The 26,181-nt window shown below is 45.2% G+C and overlaps 1 protein-coding gene across 2 annotated transcripts in view; it reads right to left on the reverse strand.

The window, feature by feature from the left end:
* The window catches only part of IGFBP3 (insulin like growth factor binding protein 3), a 33,776-nt gene extending 8,598 nt beyond the window's left edge, over window positions 1-25,178 (reverse strand). Inside the window, exons 1-3 of one of the 2 annotated variants that reach the window (XM_083407132.1) lie at window positions 24,538-25,178; window positions 16,124-16,344; window positions 8,867-8,986 (exon numbers count right to left, since the gene is read on the reverse strand). In XM_083407132.1, coding sequence (XP_083263258.1) covers window positions 8,867-8,986; window positions 16,124-16,344; window positions 24,538-24,946 — 750 coding nt within the window. In that variant the 5' untranslated portion in view covers window positions 24,947-25,178. Of the gene's footprint in view, window positions 1-8,866; window positions 8,987-10,443; window positions 13,481-13,989; window positions 16,345-24,537 lie in introns of those variants that run through there. The other variant, XR_014503865.1, reaches the window with a different exon arrangement.
* Window positions 25,179-26,181: the final 1,003 nt, after the last annotated feature.

A 26,181-nucleotide genomic window follows, 5' to 3' on the forward strand; every position in this document is an offset into this window, starting at 1 on the left:
AAGTTACTGCAAACGATAGCTGTGAGAGACAGCGAGCACCAATTTCCAGGAACGTGTACTCAGTTATTGTTCTTGGTAATAAATCAGGCAACAGCCCAAAGTGGCAAAAGCTATGCTTACTGTTGATTAATTTGATCAACTTTTCTTAATTTATTATGCCTTGGTTGTGGCAGTGGGCAAAAAGATTGTTAATAATGCTGTTATCTTTTAGGAGGTTGCGTTTTAGAGGGTGAGAAGTGTAGACAGCATAGAGGCCAGGACTACCATCTGATATATATATGCACTTTAAACACACTGAACTCACTTCTGGGTAGACGCAGATGAACTTACTGTTTCTTAAAAGAAACATGCATAGGATTGCACTGTAAAGAGTGTATCTGCCTCTTTTTGAAAGGACTTTCCCTGGAAAAATATGTTTTGCAAGGCAACAATTGTGACCCTGATCTCCATTGTCTGCCTTGCCTCCTGGCCATGCTTTAAGGGGACGAGGGAAGGTGGATGGGTGTCACCCTCCTGGGTGTCAGTCAGTCAGTCAGCACCTGGGCACCTGGGGCACCTCCTACTGCATATGGACACAGCTCGTACCCCATGAGCTTTACCATCAAGAGGTACCTGCATGCCTGCATAGTGTTAAGTTGTGGTATCTGGCCACCAATCCAGAAATATTTCTTGGGTGGCTTACAAACAAGACCAAAGCAATATTAAAAATATAATGTATAAAAAATTAAAAACTATTTTTTAAACAAAAATTTCCTAGCAACCACATAAACTGCATAGTTTACAGCCCAGATTAAAATTATAACAGTCAAATGTTAGTTTAAAATGCAACTAAAAAGGTCTCTGCTTGTGAGCTGTGGAAGCTCTTCCGCAGCATCAGTTACCACTGCAGAAAAGGAGCATCTTCAAGTTCACTTGCATGTGGCTTCGAAAGCTCCTTGCCAACCTCTCCAGTCCCCTCTGCCCCGAAGAGAGCGAGCCCCTTGCCTATCTAGCAGGAATCCCATCCCCGCTTCTTCATTTCTGGATAAAAAGAAGCTAAATGCACAATTCCAAATTGCTAAAAGCCAGAAAGAAGACCCTGCAAAATGATATCATGACCATTGTAAAGAATTAGAAGACAATGTGAACTATCTGAAAATATGGTTCTAATTTTTTACATCTGGTCCATGGGGTCACAAAGAGTCGGACACGACTAAACGACTAAACAGCAACAACAATTTTTTTACAAGGACCAACAAAAATTCACAAAGTAGCACAAACACTTTTGATTTAAAGAAAACTCTTCAGGATGGATGTGAAACAAAAAAAAAAAGGGAGGGGGGAGATTAAGATGTTTTAAGTGGAAGCCCAGACTTCTCTCCCCAGAGTGATTAAGGCAGATTGCGCCTGGTAATAAAGACTGCTTTCTCAGAAAATCTAAAAGTCAGCAGTTATTAGAATCTGTTTCTGGCCCTAATATTGGTCTACTGTAAGAAGATAGCAGAGCTAGGGGAGAACATGGTTACTGTAAAAGGAACAAGATCTAGATTAAGTACTTGAAACCTGAACTACAGCCCCAAATATAAATGGAGGAAAATCCTCAGCTGTTCAAGATAAGCTGTAGGGGTAAATATAAAGCAAGTGTTGCACTCCTCCTACTTGGACAATGAAGAAAAGTGAAATCAAGGCCCCACAAATGCATTTATGCCTTGGACGATTGAAACTGCCTTTAAAGATGTCACACACAGAGAGAAAGTCAATACGGAGCCATATGAGCAACATATGGGGAAGCAGTTCTTTAACATAGAAGTCTGTGTACTCTTTGGAAGGTACAGCAGGTTGGCTGGTCGCTTGATGTTGACTTTCTTCATTTCCAACTCCCAAGCCACATAAAAGGCCAACTAAAACATACAGAGAATGCTTTACTAATAATATTTTCTAATGAAAGCACAGCAGACATCGCACATTTGCATCATTGCTGCAAAATGGCAACTGGAAGCAGGAGGTGTGGCCTGGGAAGCCATTCATGGGAAAGACGGCGGTTCATGTGGCAAAACTATCTTTTAAAATGCAATGCGTCATGCAAAATAGCAAGGAAGCCTCGTGCAATATCAGCTTTAAGCACTTACATTTCTAAAAACAGGAGGTATTAGGAATCACCTGTCATGAAGCCATGTATCCTAACTTGGAAATCATGATATAAAATTCTCATTCTCTAATGGTTGCCTGACACGTTTCAGAACTGACCTTGACACTGAAAACAGGTTAGGGATTTGGGACATCACTGTGTCACACATCACAAAGTACCATATTTTCCCATCTATAAGATGCCCAGATGTATAAGATGCCCCCTATTTTGGGGGACTCAGATTTAAGAAAATGGGGGGAGATGGCCCCATGTATAAGACGCCCCCTAATTTTTGACATTATTTTTTAGGGGAAAGACCTAGTCTGCTGGAGAAGAATAGCTTGACCACAATGGTCCAAGCATTGGTAACTTCAAGACTGAATTACTGCAACCCTTCAGCTTGGTCCAGAATGCTGCAGCACGACAACAGGGGAACACCTGGTACTGGGGATAATGGTTTCACTGATGCACAGGAAACTGAGATCATCCTACAGAAACCTGCAGAAAACCACAAGGAGCTAGCAGTTGGAGGGAATAACTTGTGCTTTCAGTTATTTCTATACTAATGCACAGTGTAAAGGAAATAAGCAGGACAAATTTGAGCTCTTAATACAGGATGATGAATATGACCTAATAGGCATTACTGAAATCTGGTATGAGAGTCATGACTGGAATGTAGAAATTGAGTGGTTTAACCTATTTCAAAAAGGATTTACCAAACAGGAAGGAAGGAGTAGCATTATATACAAATGATGTATACAACTTGTGAAGAGATCTATGACTTGGAGCATGGAAGACAGATTGAGAGTATCTGGGTAAAAAACTATAGGAAAGGGAAACAACAGTGACCTAACTGTGTCTGCCTGCCATAGACCTTGAAGCAAGACTGAAAACTTGGACGATGTCTTCCTAGATCAGATCATCAAACATTCAAATAGGAGAGATATATTAGTCATGACAGACTTCAGCTGTTCCAATATTTAAAGGGTACTAAAGGAGCTTGCGGATATAATCTCAGAGCTTCTGTCTAATATTTGAGAATTCTTGGAGAACAGGTGAGGTCCCTGTGGAATGAAGGTGGGCAAATGTTGTCTCCATCTCCAAATCGGGGGGGGGGGGGGGGAGAGAGACCTAGACTGGTCAGCTAGGTCAGCTACCAGGAAAGGGCAGATTATTAAACGAAAGTGCCTACAAAAGGATGCTGTGATTACCAAGACCCAGCGTGGGTTTCTCAAAAATAAATCAAGCCACGTAGAATCATAGAATCATAGAGTTGGAAGAGACCACAAGGGCCATCGAGTCCAACCCCCTGCCAAGCAGGAAACACCATCAGAGCACTCCTGACATATGGTTGTCAAGCCTCTGCTTAGAGACCTCCAAAGAAGGAGACTCCACCACACTCCTTGGCAGCAAATTCCACTGTCGAACAGCTCTTACTGTCAGGAAGTTCTTCCTAATGTTTAGGTGGAATCTTCTTTCTTGTAGTTTGGATCCATTGCTCCGTGTCCGCTTCTCTGGAGCAGCAGAAAACAACCTTTCTCCCTCCTCTATGTGACATCCTTTTATATATTTGAACATGGCTATCATATCCCCCCTTAACCTCCTCTTCTCCAGGCTAAACATGCCCAGCTCCCTTAGCCGTTCCTCATAAGGCATCGTTTCCAGGCCTTTGACCATTTTGGTTGCCCTTCTCTGGACACGTTCCAGTTTGTCAGTGTCCTTCTTGAACTGTGGTGCCCAGAACTGGACACAGTACTCCAGGTGAGGTCTGACCAGAGCAGAATACAGTGGCACTATAACTTCCCTTGATCTAGATGCTATACTCCTATTGATGCAGCCCAGAATTGCATTGGCTTTTTTAGCTGCCGCGTCACACTGTTGGCTCATGTCAAGTTTGTGGTCAACCAAGACTCCTAGATCCTTTTCACATGTACTGCTCTCAAGCCAGGTGTCACCCATCTTGTATTTGTGCCTCTCATTTTTTTTGCCCAAGTGCAATACTTTACATTTCTCCCTGTTAAAATTCATCTTGTTTGTTTTGGCCCAGTTCTCTAATCTGTCAAGGTCGTTTTGAAGTGTGATCCTGTCCTCTGGGGTGTTAACCACCCCTCCCAGTTTGGTGTCATCTGCAAATTTGATCAGGATGCCCTTGAGTCCATCATCCAAGTCGTTGATAAAGATGTTGAATAAGACCGGGCCCAAGACAGAACCCTGTGGCACCCCACTAGTCACTCTTCTCCAGGATGAAGAGGAACCATTGATGAGCACCCTTTGGGTCCGGTCAGCCAGCCAGTTACAAATCCACTGAGTGGTAGCATAGTCAAGACCGCATTTTACCAGCTTCTTTACAAGAAAATCATGGGGCACCTTGTCAAATGCCTTGCTGAAATCAAGGTAGGCTACATCCACTGCATTCCCTTCATCTACCAGGCTTGTAATCCTGTCAAAAAATGAGATCAGGTTCGTCTGACATGACTTATTTTTCAGAAATCCATGCTGATTATTGGTGATCACAGCGTTCCTTTCTAGGTGCTCACAGATTGTTTGCTTGATGATCTGCTCCAGAATCTTCCCTGGTATTGATGTCAGACTGACTGGGTGGTAATTATTTGGGTCCTCTCTTTTCCCCTTTTTGAAAATAGGGACAACATTTGCCCTCCTCCAGTCTGCTGGGACTTCGCCTGTTCTCCAGGAATTCTCAAAGATGATTGCCAGTGGTTCTGAGATCACATCTGCCAGTTCTTTTAATACTCTTGGATGCAGTTCATCTGGCCCTGGAGACTTGAATACATCTAAACTAGCCAAGTATTCTTGTACTATCTCCTTAGTTATTCTGGGCTGTGTTTTCTCTGCTGAATCATTTGCTCCAAATTCTTCAGGTCGGGCATTGTTTTCTTTATCGGAGAAGACTGAGGCAAAGAAGGCATTGAGGAGTTCAGCCCTTTCTGTGTCCCCTGTTTGCATTTCACCATCTTCTCCTCTGAGTGACCCCACTGTTTCTTTGTTCTTCCTTTTGCTACGAACATACCCATAAAAGCCTTTTTTGTTGCTTTTAACCTCTCTAGCAAGCCTAAGTTCATTCTGTGCTTTAGCTTTTCTGACTTTGTGTCTACACGTGCTGGCTATTTGTTTGAATTCCTCTTTGGTGGTTTCCCCCTTTTCCATTTTTTGTACACATCCTTTTTTAATCTTAACTCAGTTAAAAGTTCTTTAGATAGCCACCCTGGCTTCTTTAGGCACCTTCCATGTTTCCGTCTCATTGGTATTGCCTGAAGTTGTGCTTTTACTATCTCCCTCTTAACAAACTCCCAGCCATCATGAACTCCCTTTCCTTTTAGTATTCCTGTCCATGGGATCTCACCCAGCACTTCCCTAAGTTTTATGAAGTCGGCTTTCTTAAAGTCAAGAAATTGAGTCCTAGTATGCTTGGCTGCTCCTTTCCGTTGTATAGTAAACTTCAGAAGAGCATGATCACTTGCACCTAATGATCCTTCCACTTCTACCCCATTAACCAGGTCATCAACATTGGTTAGGACCAGATGTAAAATGGCTGTTCCTCTTGTTGCTTCTCCCACTTTCTGGACAATGAAGTTGTCTGCAAGGCCAGTGAGGAATCTGTTTGACCTTATGCTCTTGGCTGAGTTTGACATCCAACAAATATCCGGGTAATTGAAGTCCCCCATTACTACTATCTCCCTTCCTTTTGCATGCTTGGCCATCTGTTCCAGGAAGGCATCATCTATGTCCTCCGTTTGGCTTGGGGATCTATAGTAAACTCCCACAATGAGGTCACTGTTATTCTTCTCTCCCTTAATTTTGACCCAAATGCTCTCACTTTGGCTTTGAGGTTCTAAATCTTGGATCTCTTCACAGGTATACACATCCCTGACATATAACGCCACTCCTCCTCCTTTCTTGTCTGGTCTGTTTCTCTGAAATAGATTGTATCCCTCCATTTTTACATTCCAATCGTGAACCTCTTTTCTTTTTTTGAAGGAGTTATAAGCTTGATGGATCAGGAGCAGGCAGTGGATGTAGTGTATTTTATTTCAGTAAGGCTTTTGACAAAGTTCCCCATGATGCACTTTCAGAGAAGTTGGTAACGTGAGCTGGAAGAGATAACCATTAGGTGGATTTGCAGCTGGCTGGCAGACCAAATCCAAAGAGTGCTTACTAATGTTTCCTCACCATCCTGGAAAAAAGTGACAAGTGGAGTGTTGAAGGGTTATGTCCTGGGTGCATAGCTGCTCAACATCTTTATAAATGACTTGGATGAAGAAATTGAGAAGGTGCTCATCCAATTTTATAAATGACTTGGATGAAGAAATTGAGCAGGTGCTCCCAGTACGTTTCCGAGCACAATTCAAAGTGCTGGTGTTGACCTTTAAAGCCCTAAACGGCTTCGGCCCAGTATACCTGAAGGAGCGTCTCCACCCACATCGTTCTGCCCAGACGCTGAGGTCCAGCGCCGAGGGCCTTCTGGCAGTTCCCTCATTGCGAGAAGCAAAGCTACAGGGAACCAGGCAGAGGGCCTTCTCGGTAGTGGCGCCCGCCCTGTGGAACGCCCTCCCATCAGATGTCAAAGCGATAAATAACTACCTGACATTTAGAAGACATCTTAAGGCAGCCCTGTTCAGGGAAGTTTTTAATCTGTGATATTTTACTGTATTTTTTGTTTCTATGGAAGCCGCCCAGAGTGGCTGGGGAGGCCCAGCCAGATGGGCAGGGTACAAATAAATAATAATAATAATAATAATAATAATAATAATAATTAATTTGCAAACGACACCAAACTGGGAGGGGTAGCTAATGCCACAGAAAACAGAATTGAGATTGAAGATACTTTAACAGATTGAACAAAATGAATTTTAATAGAGATAAATTTAAGGTTCTACACTTAGGAAGGAATAACCAGTTGCACAGATATAAGATTGGGGACAACTAGGCTACAGCAGTACAAGTCTTGTATCCAGATTGAGGGAAATCACAGTCCTGCTATATTCTGCCTTGATCAGACCACACCTGGAATACTGTGTCCAGTTCTGGACACCACTATTTAAGAAGGTTATTGGCAAGCTGGAACATGTGCAAAGGAAAGGTGACCAAGATGATCAAGGGTCTAGAAACTAAGTCTTATGAGGAATGGTTAAGGGAGTTGGGTATGTTTAGCCTGGAAGAGGAGACTGAGAGGAGATAGTATAGCCATTTTCAAATATCTTAAGGGCTATCACATGGAAGAGGGAGCATGCTTGTTTTCTCCTGCTCTAGATAGTAGGATGCAATTTACAAGAAAAGAGATTTCTACTAAACATTTGGGAAAACTTTCTGACAGTAAGAGCTGTTCGGCAGTGGAACAAACTCCCATGAGAGGTGGTAGACTCTCCTTCCTTGGATGTTTGTAAGCAGAGGTTTGATGCCCACCTGTCATGGATGCTTTAGCTGAGATTCATACATTGCAGGGGGTTGGACTAGATGACCCCCAATGCGGATTTTATGATTCTGTGATTGCCGACAGAAGTAAAATTCAGTATATTACACTCCTCCTCAAAGATCCTCAATAGCTTCAGTTTGTTATTGGGTCAAATTCAAGGTACAGTGGTACCTCGGGTTACATACGCTTCAGGTTACAGACGCTTCAGGTTACAGACTCCGCTAACCCAGAAATAGTACCTCGGATTAAGAACTTTGCTTCAGGATGAGAACAGAAATTGTGCAGCAGCGGCGCAGGAGGCCCCATTAGCAAAAGTGGTGCTTCAGGTTAAGAACAGTTTCAGGTTAAGAACAGACCTCCAGAACGAATTATGTTCTTAAACCAAGGTACCACTGTAAAACCCTCAATAGTTTGGTGCCAGTATAAATGAAGGGTAGCTTTACTCTGTGTGCAGTCACTCAAGCACTTCAATCTGAGAGAGCCTCTCAGGCAGATCTTAACAAATAGGTATGTTAATATGGGACAAAAGGCACCTTCAGGTATTGCAACACAGCTCTGATTAAATGAAAATTCTGCACTATCCTAATTCAAGTAAGTGAGGGTCAGCATGCATACAGAGAAAAAGAGGCAAAAGTGCAAAACTGAAAGAGAAAACAAGACACAAAGTCTGCAAGGTGGGCTCTTTGGTGGTGCATGTTTATGTCTGAACTAACCAAGGTGTGGGTAGGTCTGGTGGTCTGCAATTGCCAAGAAAGGTCATAATCTCATGAGGCAGGTGCCCAAAATCCAGACTGCCTGAGATGCCAGCATTACTTAGAAGTAAATGTTCTGAGTGCATATCACTTCTTGATCACATGACCTAGATTTTGGAAGCAATCCTCAGCAGCGTGTAAAGGATACATATGTAAAGTTGCTCAGGTTGTTGTCTGTAACATGACCCAACTCAATTTTTCTAGGAACCCTCAAGCAGCTAATTACTATTCAAAGCATTGATCTATTACAGCCATATGCTCATTTTGCTGTCCATCCCCTTCTTTTTCAGAGAGCTGCTTCTTTTTTGCAACGAAAGGTACTGGAAACTAGGGCCAGCGTCAAGCTCATCTGTGACTTGGCAGAGGTTTCTCCAATTTGATCTGTTGTTATTGACATCAATTGCATCTGACAAGAAGCATTGGAGCCATGCCAGCAGGTGCCCCAAACTGCTGTATTTGATAAAAATGGCATGGGTTGAAGATTAATTATTTGTTGTTCAGTGATATTTTACTGGAATTACTGACTATAACAGATGAAGGAAGGAAAAACATAAATGGCTGAGAAATTTCACTCACCTGTTTTTTCTTGTAGAATCCCTTCTTGTCACAATTCGGAATATGCAATCCTCTCGGGCTTAAGACATTCAGAATCTTTAAGTTGTTTAATGTGTCTTCCATTTCTCTGCGACAAGGACCCTGACAATTATAATGATCGCTTATTTATTCTTACAAATCAGAAAATCCTTATATGCCAATACTCTTAGCGTTCTATTTGACACTATGGTAAACACTGGTATTAAGTGTTGTATTAAGATGGAGAATGAAATTTTGACTAAAATAGCAAAAGAACACTAAAGGGTTAAGGAAGGACATTTCCTTAGCCCCGGGTGAAGCCTCCAGAGGGCTGTCACTGTGGGTTTTTGACCCGGGTGAAATAAAGCCTAGTTCCACTCCATCTTAGCTGAAGGTTTCTAGAATATTAGAGAGCCAACTTTGTCTTCGCATAAAGGCAGCTGGACTCACACATCTGCCTATCAAGAATTTGGCTGCTTTAACTACTATTTTACACAGCAGGTTGTAATTAGGCTTGTATTAAAAAAAATTTAAAATGCTCCCAAGCTAACTGTACCCACATAGAGAACTGCATTTAGGGGTCAAATAAACTGCCACCTCACTGTGAAGACATTTAGTGGGGAGAAGGGGACATCTAAATCCAGCTTCCGCCCCCTTCAGAGTAGCTGATTAAAACCTGATCCACACTCACCTATTGCACCACACCACACTACACCTAAACTGAACAAATGTTCTGCACATTTAGGGCAATTGCTTGGATCCTAAGATTACCGTATTTTTCGCTCTATAAGCTGCACTTTTCCCCTCCTAAAAAGTAAGGGGAAATGTGTGTGCATCTTATGGAGCGAATGCAGACAGGAGGCTCTGCTCAGCGCTCCCTTTAAAAAGCCGCATGGAGCGTGGGGCTTTTTCCCGAGGAGGGAGCAGGGCCGCACACTCCACGGCTCTTTAAAGGGAGCGCGGCTCTTGGGGGAGCCTTAGCCGCGGGCAGCCTCTCCCGGGCAGGGGGATGAAGGCTCCCCTTGCCCAGGAGAGGCTGCGAGTGGCTATCCCATAATGCACACAAAAGCTTAGTTGGTCTCTAGGGTGCTACTGGACAATTTTTTTAATTTGGGGCTGTTATTCACTTTTTGGTGTTTCTTTTTTATTTTACATGTGTTTATTGTTTTATCTTGGACCATAAAGAAGGCTGATCGCCGAAGAATTGACGCTTTTGAATTATGGTGCTGGAGGAGACTCTTGAGAGTCCCATGGACTGCAAGAAGATCAAACGCATCCATTCTTAAGGAAATCAGCCCTGAGTGCTCACTGGAAGGACAGATCGTGAAGCTGAGGCTCCAATACTTTGGCCACCTCATGAGAAGAGAAGACTCACTGGAAAAGACCCTGATGTTGGGAAAGATGGAGGGCACAAGGAGAAGGGGACGACAGAGGATGAGATGGTTAGACAGCGTTCTCGAAGCTACAAACATGAATCTGACCAAACTGCGGGTGGCAGTGGAAGACAGAAGTGCCTGGCGTGCTCTGGTCCATGGGGTCACGAAGAGTCGGACACGACTGAACGACTAAACAACAACAACATTGTTTTATCATACACAACTGCAAATATTTTAAAGATGTTTAGCATGATTCTAATTGCAGTGTAATATATGTTTGCCTATTGCCAGGCTGCCAGAAAAGCCCTTCCGTCTGTAAGCAGAAACAGGCATGGCTTCACAGTACAGTGGTACCTCAGTTTTCGAACGTCTCCGTTGACAAACATTTCGGTTTTCGCACGCCATAAACCCAGAAGTAAATGCTTCGGTTTTCGAGCATGCCTCAGAAATCAAACATGCCACGCGGCTTCCGTATTGAGTTTTCGATTTTTGAACGTTTCAGAACTCAAACGGTATTCCAGAACTGATTACATTTGAAAACTGAGGTACCACTGTAATTAACTTTTTTGCTCAGTAACCAAGGAGACACAGCACATCCATCAGCTAAGCAAGTCAGTTGCAGAAGCTAAAGTTCCGTCCTCTCTTCCCCCTTATTTATACCTCCCTCTGTGCTTTTTCACTGTGACTCAGCTTTTCTTAATTGTTCTAAACTTTTCTTGACTCTTCTTTCCTGCACTGAGAGTGGGGAGGAGAAGGAGCTGAATCAGGACTGTATTGCAGGCAGGAGAAACCTCCCCTGCTCCTTCTCTTTCAGTGTCTGTGGCTCCCTCAAGCCTCTCCCCTTCCTCCTCCCTCTATTCCTCCCTGGCTCAAAGTCCCCTTCCCCTCAGGTGCCTCCTAGACCACCGGCTGCCACCCAGCCAGTCCCTGACACCCATTAAGTTCACTGAGCCAAGATTCAAAATACCACATCATGGTTGAAACTTAATATCAAGTTGCCCTGGGATTTTGCAGCGTGGTTTCACCACATGCTAGTTTAACAACACACAAAAGGCATCTTCTTTTTTCTTTAGTGGGGGCACAAAAACACCTTTGTTTGCTCTTTGGGGCTTCTTCATTTTAGGAAAAATATTTGTGTAAAATGCAGATTAAACACTGATTATTTCCAGTGCCTTTGGATGGTGCATAGGGCTTCAGATACATTGTCTCAATGATCGTTATATCAACCCTGCAAAATCCCCTGGGAGGTAGATCTCCTGCAGGCGGGCTCTGTGTGTGCTGAGCGTAAGGCTGCCTCATGAGCTTGAGGCTGACAGATCTGAACAAGAGACTATCTGGTTCAGAACTACACCTATAACTTCATCCAGAACTACAACTATAACTTCATCCAGGTTGATAGATTTTTCTGAACAAGGAATACATGCTCACTTTCTCACATTGGCATAGTGTTACATGGAAGCAGGCCAAACTATGGCTTAGTGAGGATAAGCAAGTGCACAGGTACCTGGAGGCAAAATCTCAGCTGCTTCACTCTCCCATCCTGTTGCTGCCACACTCCCAAGAGCTAAGCCGTGATGGAGCAGAGGGTCATGTAGGAACCTGGGGCTGTGGTCGTCTCACTCCCAACAAACCACAAGCTGCTGTGAGTCTGTTCTTCATTAACAGCTCACAGCTTGTTCAGGGGACAAAAAGTCCAACCCTGGACTCAGACACAACACTAAACCAAACCAAACCACAGCTTCGCTTTGGGCAGCGCAGAGGAAGAGGAAGAAGAGGAGGAGGAGGAGTTTGGACTTGATATCCTGCTTTATCACTCCCCGTAAAGAGTCTCAAAGTGGCTCACAATCTCCTTTCCCCTCCTCCCCCACAACAAACACTCTGTGAGGTGAGTGGGGCTGAGAGACATCAGAGAAGTGTGACTGGCCCAAGGTCACCCAGCAGCTGCAGGTCGAGGAGCGGAGATGCGAATCCAGTTCACCAGATTACGAGTCCACCGCTCTTAACCACTACACCACACTGGCTCTCAAGGACTGGAAGAGGAGCAAAGAGGCTCTCAGATTTTCTCTAGGCACCACGTTGTGGGCAAAGGAGACCACTGGCTTTGAAAGAAATCACTGCTCCCTCCCCCTTTATTGTAGCCATGTTTGAATAAAAAAGAATGGCAGGCACAAACCCTCTGCCTCTCTCACAAGCCCTGTGTCTTGCCACTCCTGAAGCAGTTGGGGAAAGGTAACAAAGGAGGCAAAACTGCAAGAGACTCCTGGATTTTCACACTTTCTCCATCCTGCAGCACAAGCCGCCAAGCCCTGGTCTCTTATGGAAGCCTCTGAACATGCTGCAAGGAGTGGGGGGAGTGGTGGCAAGGAGAGCCACATTGATATTTGCAACCCGCAGATAGCTCTAACCTCCAGAGCAGCTTTAGGAGATTATGAGACAGAATCCCTTTTTAAGCTAAGGTGAGCAGGCAGGGCTTGGGCTATGACTATCAATTAAACAGCTATACTGGAAGACCAAAGAGAACATCTCCCAAGGAATCCAATGCTTCTGGCTATATTCCAAAAATTTACAGCAAGCCTGCAACTTACACAGGGTCAGTGACAGAACTTGGGGTCTCAACCCCAAGGAGATGGGGCCCCCATCTCCTACCCAAGTCAGCATGCTTGCCAGAACTCCAAGCACATCTGAGGCTATTTAGCAGCATATTTAGGGTCCTTCTAACCAGGACACCCCCTCAGCTATGTGGGACCTGCAGCAACCTAGTTGTCTCATGCCACGGAGACGAAAATGTCAAATGCCTGAGTTGCGTGGGAAGGGTTCCCAATGGGACGGTTTCCCAGAAATGGGGAACTCATGGCTCTCCAGAGACTGCCCAACTCCAACTGCCATCAGCCCCAGGCAACACAGCCAAAGGTCGACTATCACAAAGCCATAGGCCAACAACATCAGGAGGATCCCAGGTTCTACATCCTGACTTACAGCATCATCCTAGTTCCTGCCCTGCTAGGATGAGGTCAGAAAGGGCCCCTATTCACAAAAGATCCATTGTGGAGCAATAAGATTGCTAAAAAGTTGTGACATACTTCGTCAGTACATTTTGTAGCACAGTGCAGTAAACTTTCAATGAAGACTTTCTCATTAATGCTCAGGAGAAGTAGTGAAATGATGGCAAAGCAGCTGCCAGCAGAAAGCGCATTGAGAGGTTCGTGCTCCAGCAGATCTCACTTGGGCTTTCACTTGGCAGCTTAATCATAGAATCAGAGTTGGAAGAGACCACAAGGGCCATCGAGTCCAACCCCCTGCCAAGCAGGAAACATCAGACCACTCCTGACATATGGTTGTCAAGCCTCTGCTTAAAGACCTCCAAAGAAGGAGACTCCACCACACTCCTTGGCAGCAAATTCCACTGTCGAACAGCTCTTACTGTCAGGAAGTTCTTCCTAATGTTTAGGTGGAATCTTCTTTCTTGTAGTTTGGATCCATTGCTCCATGTCCGTTTGGATCCATTGCTCTGGAGCAGCAGAAAACAACCTTTCTCCCTCCTCTATGTGACATCCTTTTATATATTTGAACATGGCTATCATATCCCCCCTTAACCTCCTCTTCTCCAGGCTAAACATGCCCAGCTCCCTTAGCCGTTCCTCATAAGGCATCGTTTCCAGGCCTTTGACCATTTTGGTTGCCCTCCTCTGGACACGTTCCAGTTTGTCAGTGTCCTTCTTGAACTGTGGTGCCCAGAACTGGACACAGTACTCCTTAATGGATCAATCAACTGATCAATCAACTCTTTTAACATTTCTCACAAATTAGCCTCCAAGAGGCAATTGGCCCAACTTTGAATATGTTTTTAAAATTCTTTACATCGTCTATTCCTTAACAGATAAAGCAATTCAGGGGCATTGACTGTAGGTCACATTACAAGCTTTTTACAGGTAACTTCTTTCTGATGTAAAATGCATGAAAAAATTATTTTTAAATGGTCAAAATTAGTTGCTTTATTAATTATTCCAATTTCTCAATTAATCTGAATTTAACCACATAGTAAGGCACAGGAGTTTCTAAATCTTCAAGCCCTTTCCCTTCTGGTCACATAGCTGGACTGCAGAGCTGTACAGCAGACAGCAGGAGAATTACTGGGAAGCAGCCATCACGAATGAGATCTTGCTTTTGTAATCACCACTTTCCTCTTTTCTCACCCACTGTCTGGATGGACTATATCCTACTGGCTAAGTTTTTGAAATCCTGGCTGTCATCTCTCAATGAAACCAGGTCTGTTCATTGACATACTGTCAACAATATTTCTGCTGCTTCCACTATTGCTGTTTCCCTTTTTATTTTAAAGAAAAATGCTCAGAAGATGGCCTTTGTGCCGTTTGCACTCAGAATAGATTGTGAAATTAAATCAGCATCTCTAAATACGAGTTATTGCAACGTCAGAACTTGAAGTTCCCCAGTTTCAGAATTGGTCGGAAGGGGATAGCATGGAAATAAAGTCAACCTGTCTGTTACCCTGTGAACACAAACCTTTGTGTTTCCTTCCTCCTTGTGGAAGAGAAGCAGCGTCTCCAAAAAGCCAGGCACCCTTGGGCTCCCACTGGAACATTTCTGCATTTTGTGACAAATTAACCAGGCAAGGCCACTTTTCACTTTCATCAGACTCTCTGCATTTTCCATTTATGTAGGTTTTTGGAGTGGTCCCTCCCTATTTTTTTCCCCTTTTCAACAGCACAAAGTTGTGTCTGGATCAGCCATGAGTGTTTTGATGCACAGCCAAGAAAAACACAGCAACATTTTGTGTGCTGTTGGCATGGAAATCTGCCGCTTGCCTGCCAAGAGCAGTACATGAACCAGAGTATTCTCTGCTCCCGTTTCCTCCAGTCTGGCAGGTCTGCAGACTTTGTTCATATCCTACACATAAGGAACAAGAAACAGTGACCACTTCATCCTCCATGTGTGGGGTTTTTTCACCCAGAGGCATTTTCAGCATGGCAGAGCAATCACTAGCAAAGCTAGACACTGCTTTGTGTGCAGAAGAAAACTTCTGATAGCCAGCCAAAAGTTGATACTGAGTCCTGTATTCACAGCACTTGCTATGACTGGCTGCTTGGGATTATAGGCCCACAGACGTAGACAGGAAGCAAGGAATTTTTATTTATTAGCCAATCTGTTGTGTATGTAAGGGGAACAGGCCATTGCCACCATAAAATCTTGTCCAGCCAGGCAGCTTAAGTATGGAGTGGTGTGGAGAATCCTCTTTGAAACGTCACTTCAGGATGACTCAGATGTTTCGGCTAAACACAAACCTCATTTACCTTAATGTTTTGCGTTAGGAATGAGACAAGCCATGATTTACACCAGCTTTGCTTACTGGGCAGAGATATCCTCCACCAGCCGTGGATTCCCAACAGAACCCTCAGCTGCTGGTGAGAGAGATGGAGGAAGACCCTCAGCATCACATGACCAACAACCTCCAGGAATATTTGTTGTGGGATATTTAAAACTCCCTTGGGAAACCAACCAATGAAATTCACTTTTCTGCTCTCAAAATTCCTCTGATATTTCTCCCAAACAAGAAGCTTCCACATCTGCCTCAAAATTTCATTCGAGGCAAAACCTGATGTCACCTCTGGTTCGGAACTGTATGCAATGATCAAAAGAGGCACAGGGACTCTAACCTGCCTGTGAAGTGACTGGTGGTTGACAGATTAAATGTGATTGCAATGGTTCCGTATAATTCAGAAATCTCGCAGCTGTCAGGATCAGTTCTAGTAATTCTGGCAACAACACAAGCTCAGACAACTAACAATATCTAGAGTCTGCATCCATTTAAAGTGATATTTACAGAACACATGTATGTTGCTTTTTCTGTTAAATAAAAATTACTTACATATTCAGTCTCCTGCTTGGACTCAGAAGAGAAATTCAGTGTGTCTGTGCTTTGTGAATCGTATTTGTAGCGTTGGGTATTTTTGGCGTGCTCTTTCCTAATGACATCTATTTTGGTGTGGTGAGCATGTGACTTGGGTTCCAACAGTCTCTGTGTGTTGGAGACAGACTGATTCTCTGTGCTGCTGATGTTCTGGTCTTCTTCCGAATTGCTGGCATTCCCTTTAAACAAAAACAAATGTTCAAAAGTTAGCCCATCGTTTATTAATTGTAGCGGAAGAACTTCCACATGATAATGTCTCTGAAGGTTATTATCACGGTACATTAGGATGGTGCACGGAGCATTCAGGATAGCAAAAATAAGAAACTGCAACCTACTTTTTTACAAAGGGGGAGACAAAACAGGGGAGGGCAAACAATAGGGAAAAGGGGGTGAAAGTGAACAGACGAAGCTGCGCTTATGGAGGCTTTCATAAACATAAAAAGGTTTCAGCTACTCAGGCCACAATGCTTAAAAACCAGGCACTTATCCAGGAGGGCTCCGCTGAAGTCAGTGAAGCTATTTTGGAGTAAGTGGTTTGAAGACAGCAGCCTCAATATCATAGAGACGGCAGAATCTATTTCCTGAACAGAAAGAGTTCAGTATTTTCATGACTGAAGGAACCTAGTGACTTTGCAACCAATCATGCCAGTGTTATTATTGGGCTGCAGGGGTTGTGTGTCTTTCATTTATATTTAGATGTTTGAAACCTGTCCTATAAGCTCTAAATTGATTTGTTTTCACAGTCATAATTTTTAAACCACTAACATCTAGCAAATCACCTTGCCTGAATTTGAAGCATTTCCACTTCTTACCAGGAGAGGGAGTATTTTGTCATGACTTGATCATTTCTGAAGTCTGGACCCCAATGAGAAGTTTGTCAGCAACTTACGCCCCTGCAAGGCATGCAAATGTCTATACAGGTAATTTGTCAAACTTGCGTGCCTTGCAGGCATATATTCATGGTGCATAAAATGCACTGTGAGAGTGCTTATATTTATGATTAACATGAAAAACAATGTGTTTTCCTCTGAATGAGGAGGAAACTAATAACGAAAGGTGACCCACCATCTATGACAAATGGGTTGATATTTATTTAAATGGATATTCTGACCAATTGCTTATACAGCTGCTGTCATTGGGCTTTATTCCATGTTCTAAATTATTTCATATTTAATTCTCTTTAAATAAACCTAGAATCTACAGTCGTACCTTGGGTTAAGAACTTAATTCGTTCCGGAGGTCCGTTCTTAACCTGAAACTGTTCTTAACCTGAGGTACCACTTTAACTAATAGGGCCTTCTGCTGCTGCCGCACGATTTCTGTTCTCATCCTGAAGCAAAGTTCTTAACCTGAGGTACTATTTCTGGGTTAGTGGAGTCTGTAACCTGAAGCGTCTGTAACCTGGAGCATCTGTAACCCGAGGTACCACTGTATTTGAAAGCTGTGAACATTGTTCTGCTATGATCCTTAGACATTATGCTGATTTGGCTTTTGCTAAGCATTACAAAGAATTGCTTTCAAATATGGGACAGACACAATGCTTCCAGGTCTGCACAATATTTCATCTTCGTGTGACTGCAGCGGGTTGCATTTGGTCTTGGATGTTTTTAAAGGAAGCATCTCTCAAGCTTGCTTCAGGCTTCCATTTCAGCTGTCACCTGTGGCACTTACACTGGGAATGCACAACTATTAAAGGAAGAGCAGAGAACTGCCTGGCTTTAGAACCGACCACAGCAAATGTGTACTGACATCTTTATTCAAAATGACACAAGGCAAGAAGTTCTGCAGTGGAGCTGAAGGCCTGAGCAGCAGGAAATGTGGCCGGTTGGCAAAAGGGGGGCCAAGGCATCGCGTTCTGGTAGGTGGTTTTGGCACAGCTACTACTGACACTCGGCACACACAAAATATAAACGTTTAAGAAACCGGATTTGAGGAAGCAGAGTATTCTGTTTTCTATGGGTTTTATTCAAAGCCTCAGCAATGTTTAAACTTCACACTGTTTGGGGTTTGTTAATTTGGGTATTTTGCACAATTCAATTTAAATCATACACACAGAAAGTATGTTAATAAAGTCTGCACAAATTTTCTGTTGAAAAACCTTATTTTTGTTTTTAGATTTTTTTTCAAGCATTCCATGTTACTTTATCATTTCCCATCTGCATATATATATATATATATATATATCTTTAGAAAATAGTTTGCATATCTATTACCGGATCATGACTAACTTATTTATGTGATCTGGCCATGAACTATTCATAAAAATAGCAACCTGATTTCCCCTCCCCCTTTGAATTGAGCATAGTTAGAAATAATTATGTCGCACTGCCCAGGCATATATAGGCCTTTCCAAAGTTTGAAAGAGACTGAATGAGAAAAGACCCTGTTATTTTACACAACGGTTGCCAAGTTAGCTTCAACTCCTTTTATAGTTGCCTCAGAATCACTCTGGAAAGGAAAAAAGGGGTTGTCTAAGCAACGTAGCCTTTTATTTGGGGGTGGGGTGGAGATGTTTCGCCCTGTCTTTGGAATCTCTGAATGCCAGAAGGCTCTGGCCAAGGCAATGGAAGAGGGCAATTGTGCCACCTACATCATTTCCAAAAGCAGGTCTGTGAATAATAATAATAATAATAATTTATTTTTTGTACCCCGCCCATCTGGCTGGGTTTCCCCAGCCACTCTGGGAGGCTTCCAACAAAGATTAAAAATACATTAAAAGGTCACTTCCCTAAACAGGGCTGCCTTCAGATGACTATCTTGCTTTGCTAAACATCCACCCATGAAACCCCCAGTTGTGATGGAGGAATGCTTCCCCTTCGACAGGCACAACACTGGTCTGTAGTTTTTTGCTGAGCATGTTACCATACAATCCTAGAACTGCAGAGCTGGAAGGGACCCTGAAGCTCCTCTAGTTCCACCCCCTGCAATGCTGGACTCTCAACTGAAGCCCCCACGGCAGATGGCCCTCAGAAGAGGAGAGCCCCCCCCCCCCCCCGGAGGGAGCCAGGCTTTCCTCTTTGGACTCCCTTGAGATGGAAGCTCCGCTAGGGACTTGCCGAGGGGCTGAGCTGATTGGTTTGCCCAGGTTCTCCCATAGCAAATCCCCCCAAAATATATACATATATTTATACAATGATTTATTTGCTTTTTGGAGTTTGGACGGATGGTTTTGCTGTTTTTTTTGGAGTTAGTTAAATAGATCTGATGGTTCTTAGAGCTTGTGTTTTGTTTTGTTTATACTCTGTACTCTGCTTCAGGGGGTTTATGCTGTGAAGCCATCTATAAATTTGTTTAATTTTTATGCTTCCTCTCTCCCCACTCGTCTCTAGAAAAGGAGGATGCAGCTTTCTTGTCCTAGTGCAGCCGTTTCAAACTTCCTGCTTTCAGGGAATGGTCTGTCAAAGACCCCCAGCAGTAGGGATGGGCTGTCCTGTGGGGCCACCTGAGGTGAAATAATAACGTGCTGCCCCACTTCTGCCACTGGTGGAATGCACCACCATGTGCCAAATTAGGAGAGGGGGCGGTGTCCTGCCAGGCTGTGCCACTCACCAGAATGCCAGCCTTGCAGAAAGTCGATGAGAGGAGGGTGCTCTGGCAGCCAAAGCGGTGGGGTGGGCAGGGGCCCCCCTCTTGCACTTCTGCCACCTGAGGCAAATGCTACCCCCCCCCCACCTCACTAGCCAGCTCTGGCCAGCATGTGTCAAAGAGTCTGCAGCACATTCCAAGCTGCGCACAGTTTATGTGGCACAAGGGCAAGTCTTGCGGAGCCACACCGCTGCCCCATGCTACTAGCCAGTGTGACCCAAGACAACAATGGTACATGAGCTCCATTTGGGGAGTCCACAACATGTCTGTTAAGAACACGTACACTGTGAAATCCACATTGTCATGGAAGACAATAAAAGAAGCCCCCCACCACACACTCTTTAAAAAAATAAGCATACAGTAAGAGCTGTTCGACAGTGGAATTTGCTGCCAAGGAGTGTGGTGGAGTCTCCTTCTTTGGAGGTCTTTAAGCAGAGGCTTGACAGCCATATGTCAGGAGTGCTCTGATGGTGTTTCCTGCTTGGCAGGGGGTTGGACTCGATGACCCTTGTGGTCTCTTCCAACTCTATGATTCTATGATTCTATGAGTATCTAGCACAATGCATTGCAAACTGAAAACAGTATTAAAGTGATCCACCCAGACGCTCTATGCTTTTCAAGTGCTCTGGGGGGTGGGGGAGTTTAGGAACCCCAGACCTAGAAGATAATGCATACTCTCTTAAGCTGTACATTGCAGTGGGAAATTGGCACCCTGAGAGACTTGCCTGTCATTATGGATCCTTTACAGGGAGGAAGCTCTGAGAAGCTCCCAAGGAACCCCAGGGGTTCTGGAACAGTCAGGGTCCTATTTACTTTAGGCAAATCTCAGTTTGATTGCTGATTTTTTAATTTTAAAAAATGGTTCAGTCCTGCATTTTTCTTTCATTTCAGTAAGTATTTTCATTTCTTAGTATTTTATTACAAAGATATCTCATAGCTGTTCAGAAAGATAAAACCATTTTTAAAAAAAGTCATACATATTGCAGCACACATAGGCCAGAACAACTCAGCGACAGGGGTTCAGGAAAGTCCAAGCAAACAGGTGAGTTTTCGCTAAGTATCAGAAACCACCCCCCTTTGCTTAGTGCTTCCTGAATAAAGGGGGGGGGGGATTCCATTCCTGAGAGTCAGTCTGCTTCTGCAGGGACCACCATGGCAGCCCCCAATAAGCCCCATTGAGAAGGAAGGCTGCACATCACATCAGCCGCACTTATTGAGCTGAATCTTTCCACTCACTTCTGGCCACTGAAACTGCAATCCCACAAATATGAAGTCCCATGTCTGTAGCACTGCACTGTGAGAGTCCTCTATGCCCCACTGCAGAGAGACGGGGTCTTGCTTTTATTCACCGTTAGGGAAATCAAAGGTGAAAGAATCAGGGCAAGTAGTATCCCTAACGGGGGGAAAGGAGCCAGCCCGGCCTGCCCATTCCCACGGCTGATATATGAGGCCACAAAATCCACCTTTTCCTCTTCTTAACCGACAAATAGGATCAGGTTTGATTTGTACATCTGATTAAATAATAGCTGCCAATTATTCTGAGTGGACTCCAAGAAATGAAAGAAACTGATGTAGCGCAATGCTGTTTGCAAGCGTGGCATATTTAAAAATTTTCCTAATTCAATTGTCACAAGGTGAGAGTCAGAAATGTGCAATTGTTAATGGGTCATGTTGAATTCCAAAATCCACATTGGAGTGATACCTTCCTCAGGCCCAATCAGAACGCATGGCCTGCTTTAGAGTTCTCCAGAACTCTTCATATCAGGTGATCTGTTCAAAAGGACGGGCAAGGGGAAATGGAAGTAGAGTACAAAAACTGGGCTGATACTTGTAAGCCATGAGGTTTGCTTGTAGGTTCAGTTCCAGGGTAGATATTGCAAGCTAAACTAATCCGTGGCAGATGCTACAGGCATCAGGTTGCACACCTAGATCCTGGGATAAAGAAGCAATTTCTACTCATCATCTGTGAGAAATTAAAGTCTGGTAGTAATCCAAATCTTAAATAACAACAACAACAACAACAATAATTTACGGTATTATTTATACTCCGCCCATCTGGCTGGGTTTCCCCAGCCCCTCTGAGCAGCTCACAACAAAATTTTAAAAGCACAACAAAACGTCAAACATTAAAAACTTCCCTGAACAGGGCTGCCTTCAGATGTCTTCTAAAAGTCAGCTAGACACAGGTTCCTGGGAGTTGAAGTAAAGAGAAGCATGACAGTCTTTATTTATTTATTTATTTATTAAATAAACGAATTTGCATGTCATCCTTGCGCAGGGGCCATGCTAATCTTCTCTGTATCATTCCAATTTTAGTATATGTGCTGCCGAAGCGAGCACATGACAGTCTTTATTTGAGGAAAGGCAGGAATGAACGTTGGGTGGCATACCAAGTTTTAAAAAGTCAATCGAAACAACTGATTGGAAGATATATAACCCTCAAAGTGCAACGCCCATCTCTGGATGGTGAAAAATTATCTTTCTCGGTTGTAGATTCTGCCTTGAATGGGTTGTTTTGGATAAGAAGCAGCCACTGATTCTTTATCCCAGAATCCTAGCTATGTAATCTCTTCTGCTCTTGGGAATGCTGCCATCTCAACCTTGGAACTGAGGATGACCTCTTGGCTGTTAACATCCACTCTTATTTTTGTTTATTTTTGTTAATTTTTCCTGACCCCATCCCTTGCTTTGTGTAACATCTCACCTGATGAAGGGCTCTAAAGCTTCCCACACTTTTATGATATTTTGGCCCAGCTGTGGACTCGGGAGGTGCTTAGCCAAACCGTGAACCATGACAATACCACAAATGTGCAGGTATGCACAGTAAAATTAAAATATATATATATATTTTTAATGGCCACTTTGCTCCTCCCTGGTCATCCTGCTGTCACCCTACCCAGAGCTAAACCATGTGATGTCCAAACCCAGCCTTGTGGTTTTCCTCTCCCAGACAAACCATATGCAATAAGCCAAGAATGAGCCTTGGCTATGTCTTCGGGTTTGAAAGGCCACCTGTGGATGCAACACAAAGGCCTTAACTCCAAGTAGGGTAGCCCCACAGGAGCAAAGCAGCCTTGATTTCTGCAGTGAGTGCCCACACATTCCCACTTAGCTATGGTTTGGCCTAAAGTCCTTCCTTGCATGCAAGGCTAAGACACTCTGGGGACTTAGTCAACTCAAGTGTAGACAGAAAAACAGCTTCCTAATTTAGGAAAGGTCAGCCAAAGATGATCTGCTATCAAGCAACAAATCCTCAAATGATCTTCATCATCAGCAAACCAGTCTCTTATAATGCTTTTTTTTTAAGCCTATGCCATTTTTGCAATCCTGAATCCCAACCTTGTGTTCTGAGAAAAACTGTGTATAAGGAAGTTGACTTGACTACCTGTGCTCAGTTATAGGCACCACTGTAATTGGAGTCACTGGTTTTCTTCTGCAAGTTTTTCTGGCAATTTACAGTTGTTTTGTTAAACAAAACAACTGTAAATTGAGAATCCTCCTTTTTTGACCCCTGAGGAAGTCACTGGAAGCCCCCAAATTTAGTTTGAAAATGACAATTTACACCATCATTTGTATCATACATTATTACTATAACAAATCCGAAACCCGCTGAGAGTATGTCCTACTGAAAACAATGGAACTTATTTCTGACAGGAAACACGTAGGACTGAACTGAACAGTTGCAATTCTAGGCAAACTCACAAGGGCACAAGTCTCTGTTGAGCATTAAGCAGCACTTCCAAGTGAATATGAACAGGGTTGCACAGCACAGTTTTTGCTCCAGGCAGCGCTTCCCTCCTCCCCTCCACTTTCTAGGAAGGCTGCAAATAAGACACTTGACTATGCTTGCTTTAGTCTTCTGAGGTTGAGGAGACTGACCATTCATTCGTTCATTTGGTAATTGGGAAGGCTCTTATGCAGCCCATCAGTGTCCCCTCCCTCCATCTTTTGCGTGTGCAAAGAATGGTTTTGAGACATAGATAACTTTTTAAGAAGTTATTTACATATATATATATATATTACTGAACTGAGCAAGAGCTGACACATTTTTGCAACACAATTGTGACCAGAATATAGAGCAATTCAACACCTAATTTTTTTTCTCATTTGGGAGCTAAGTGTTCGCAAAGGAAAAAATGTGTCAAGTGAGAAGGTCAAAGGTCATATTACATCATCATGCCCTTTTCTGTCTTAAAGTCAAGCATTTTGGTCACAGGTGATACATCAGAAACTGAGTTGTTGTGGACACAAGCACAAATCAAACGCCAGGGGGCGATACAGCAAAGCAAACTTCACTTGCTCTCCGAACAGCCGAGCCAAAATTGCGCAGAAAATGGTCCGCACAAAATTCGCCCAGCCAAGCGCCAACTCCGCTCCCAGCGAGCAGTTTCCGCACCCGGAGCGGGCAGGCCGGACGCCAGGGCATTTCAAAATGCGACTGAAGGAGAGCGGGCTTGATTTATAGCATTTGTATGCCACCCGGTAACTTGAAGGTCTCCGGCTGGCTTACAATGAATAAGGAAAGGTCGTTTACAGCACAAGACCAGACGCGAAGAAAAGGCCGCTGGAAATCAGCAGAATCTGAGAAGACAGATTTCTAAGGAAATGACCCGCGGCGAGAAGCCGCGCACAGCACGACCGGACGGCGCGAGGAGGAAGCGGAGCGGCGCACGGGACCTTCCATTCCTGCGCCGCGGGAAGCTGCCCCGGGGGAAGCCGACGAGCGCCCGCCCGCCCGCTGAGGGCTCCTCCCTCCCTCGCTCGCTCCCTGGGCGCCGGCCGCTCACCTGGCCCGCGGGTCCCTCGCAGCAGCAGCAAGGCTCGCACTTCGCCGCCGCCTGCTCCGGGCGCCGGCTCCGGGGGGGCGCCGCCGCTGACGTTGGTGCAGAGCCCCTTGCCGTCGAGCAGCGCGTGGAGGGGCTTCTGCTCGCCCCGGCGCGGCCGGCAGCGCAGCCCGGCGCCGCACAGCTCCGTGTAGACGCCGCACGGGCGGCCCTCGGGCAGCGCGCACGTCTGGCAGCAGCCGCAGCCCGGCTCGGGCACCAGCTCGGCGCACGGCGCCGCCGGCGCCTGGCACTGCGCCCGCGCCCGGGAGTCGCACGGCTCGCAGCGCACCACCGGGCCCGGAGGAGCCCCCGACGCCGCCGCCAGAGCCCACAGCGGCGCCCACAGCAGCGCGCACAGGCGGCGCACCATCGCCGTCCCACGGAGCGCGGGACCCGGCGCGGCGGGCGGGCGGGCGGGCGGAGGACGCGGGGAGCGAGGCTCTCCGGCGCCCGGGCGACGCGGCGGGGCCCCGCAAGGGTCCCTCTCGGGCGGCCCAACCGTCAGGCGCGGCCGGAGCTGGACGGAAGGAGCGCCGAGGCAGCGCGAGAGGCAGCCAGGCGCGCCCAGAGAGAGCTCCCTGCCGCCGGACAGCGCGGCGCGTCCATCTGCCGCCCGCCCGCCTCCGGCGCCGCCTATATAGCGCCCTCGCAGGACCCGCCCGCCCGCCAGCCCGAGGGGCGGGGCTGGGGGGCAGCGCGGCGGCGGCGGCGGCCGAGGAAGCGCCCGCTCGCCGGACCCGCGCGCGGCTGAAGCTCGTCCCCTTTGGGATTGCCCCCGGCTTCCTATTCAGCACCCGCCGTAACTTAATCAAAAATAAGTATACTTTTTTGGGGGGGTGGGGGGGAGTTGCTAACCTGTACAGTATTCTTAAATCTAGCTGTTGTGTATTGAGTCAAAGGATTTTATATCTGTATTATTATTGTCTATATTTGCATTAGGGTAAAGTAACTGCCTTTTGGTTTCAGGGGGTACAGCTACTATTGGTTCATTTAAACTGCTGTATTTGGATCCTCTGTCTTATTGGTTTCCTCCAAAAGGCAGGACTGTGATTGCCTGATATTGTTCCCTCCAAAATGTATCCTTTCTAGCTAGTCCCCTGTCCCTATAAATGTAGCTTTCCCCTCCTCAGTCTTCAGTCTTGTTTGCTGTAATAAAGAAGTGTTACTAGAGAACTGTCTCCAGCAGGTTATGTCAAGAGAGCTGAAATCACAAACCCCACGTCACAACAACTGGCGACGAAGGTGGGATCCGGAATGCTGAGGAGCGGTTAAACGCAGCCCTGCCTCAGAGTCCGGATTGCAGCTAAGAACAAGACTCACTGGCCAGCTGAGAAGACGACCCTGCCACAGGACAATGGAGAGTCCAAGGGTATTGGAGCCCTTCCAGCCATCAGAGCCCCACACGTGGGAAGACTACGTCGAACGCTTCGAGTTCTTCGCAGTGGCTCAAGGGATCACCGATGCCAGCAAAAGAAGGGCCACATTCCTGAGCTACTGTGGGCCTGAGACCTTCAAGCTGGCCAAGGCATTGCTTGCTCCAGCGAAGCTAAGTGAGACATCTCTCAAAGATATTCTTGCCTGCCTAACAAGCCATTTGGCGCCTAC

The sequence above is a fragment of the Podarcis tiliguerta genome (assembly GCF_965153285.1).
Source record: "Podarcis tiliguerta genome assembly, chromosome: 12".
Taxonomy (NCBI): Eukaryota; Metazoa; Chordata; class Lepidosauria; order Squamata; family Lacertidae; genus Podarcis; species Podarcis tiliguerta.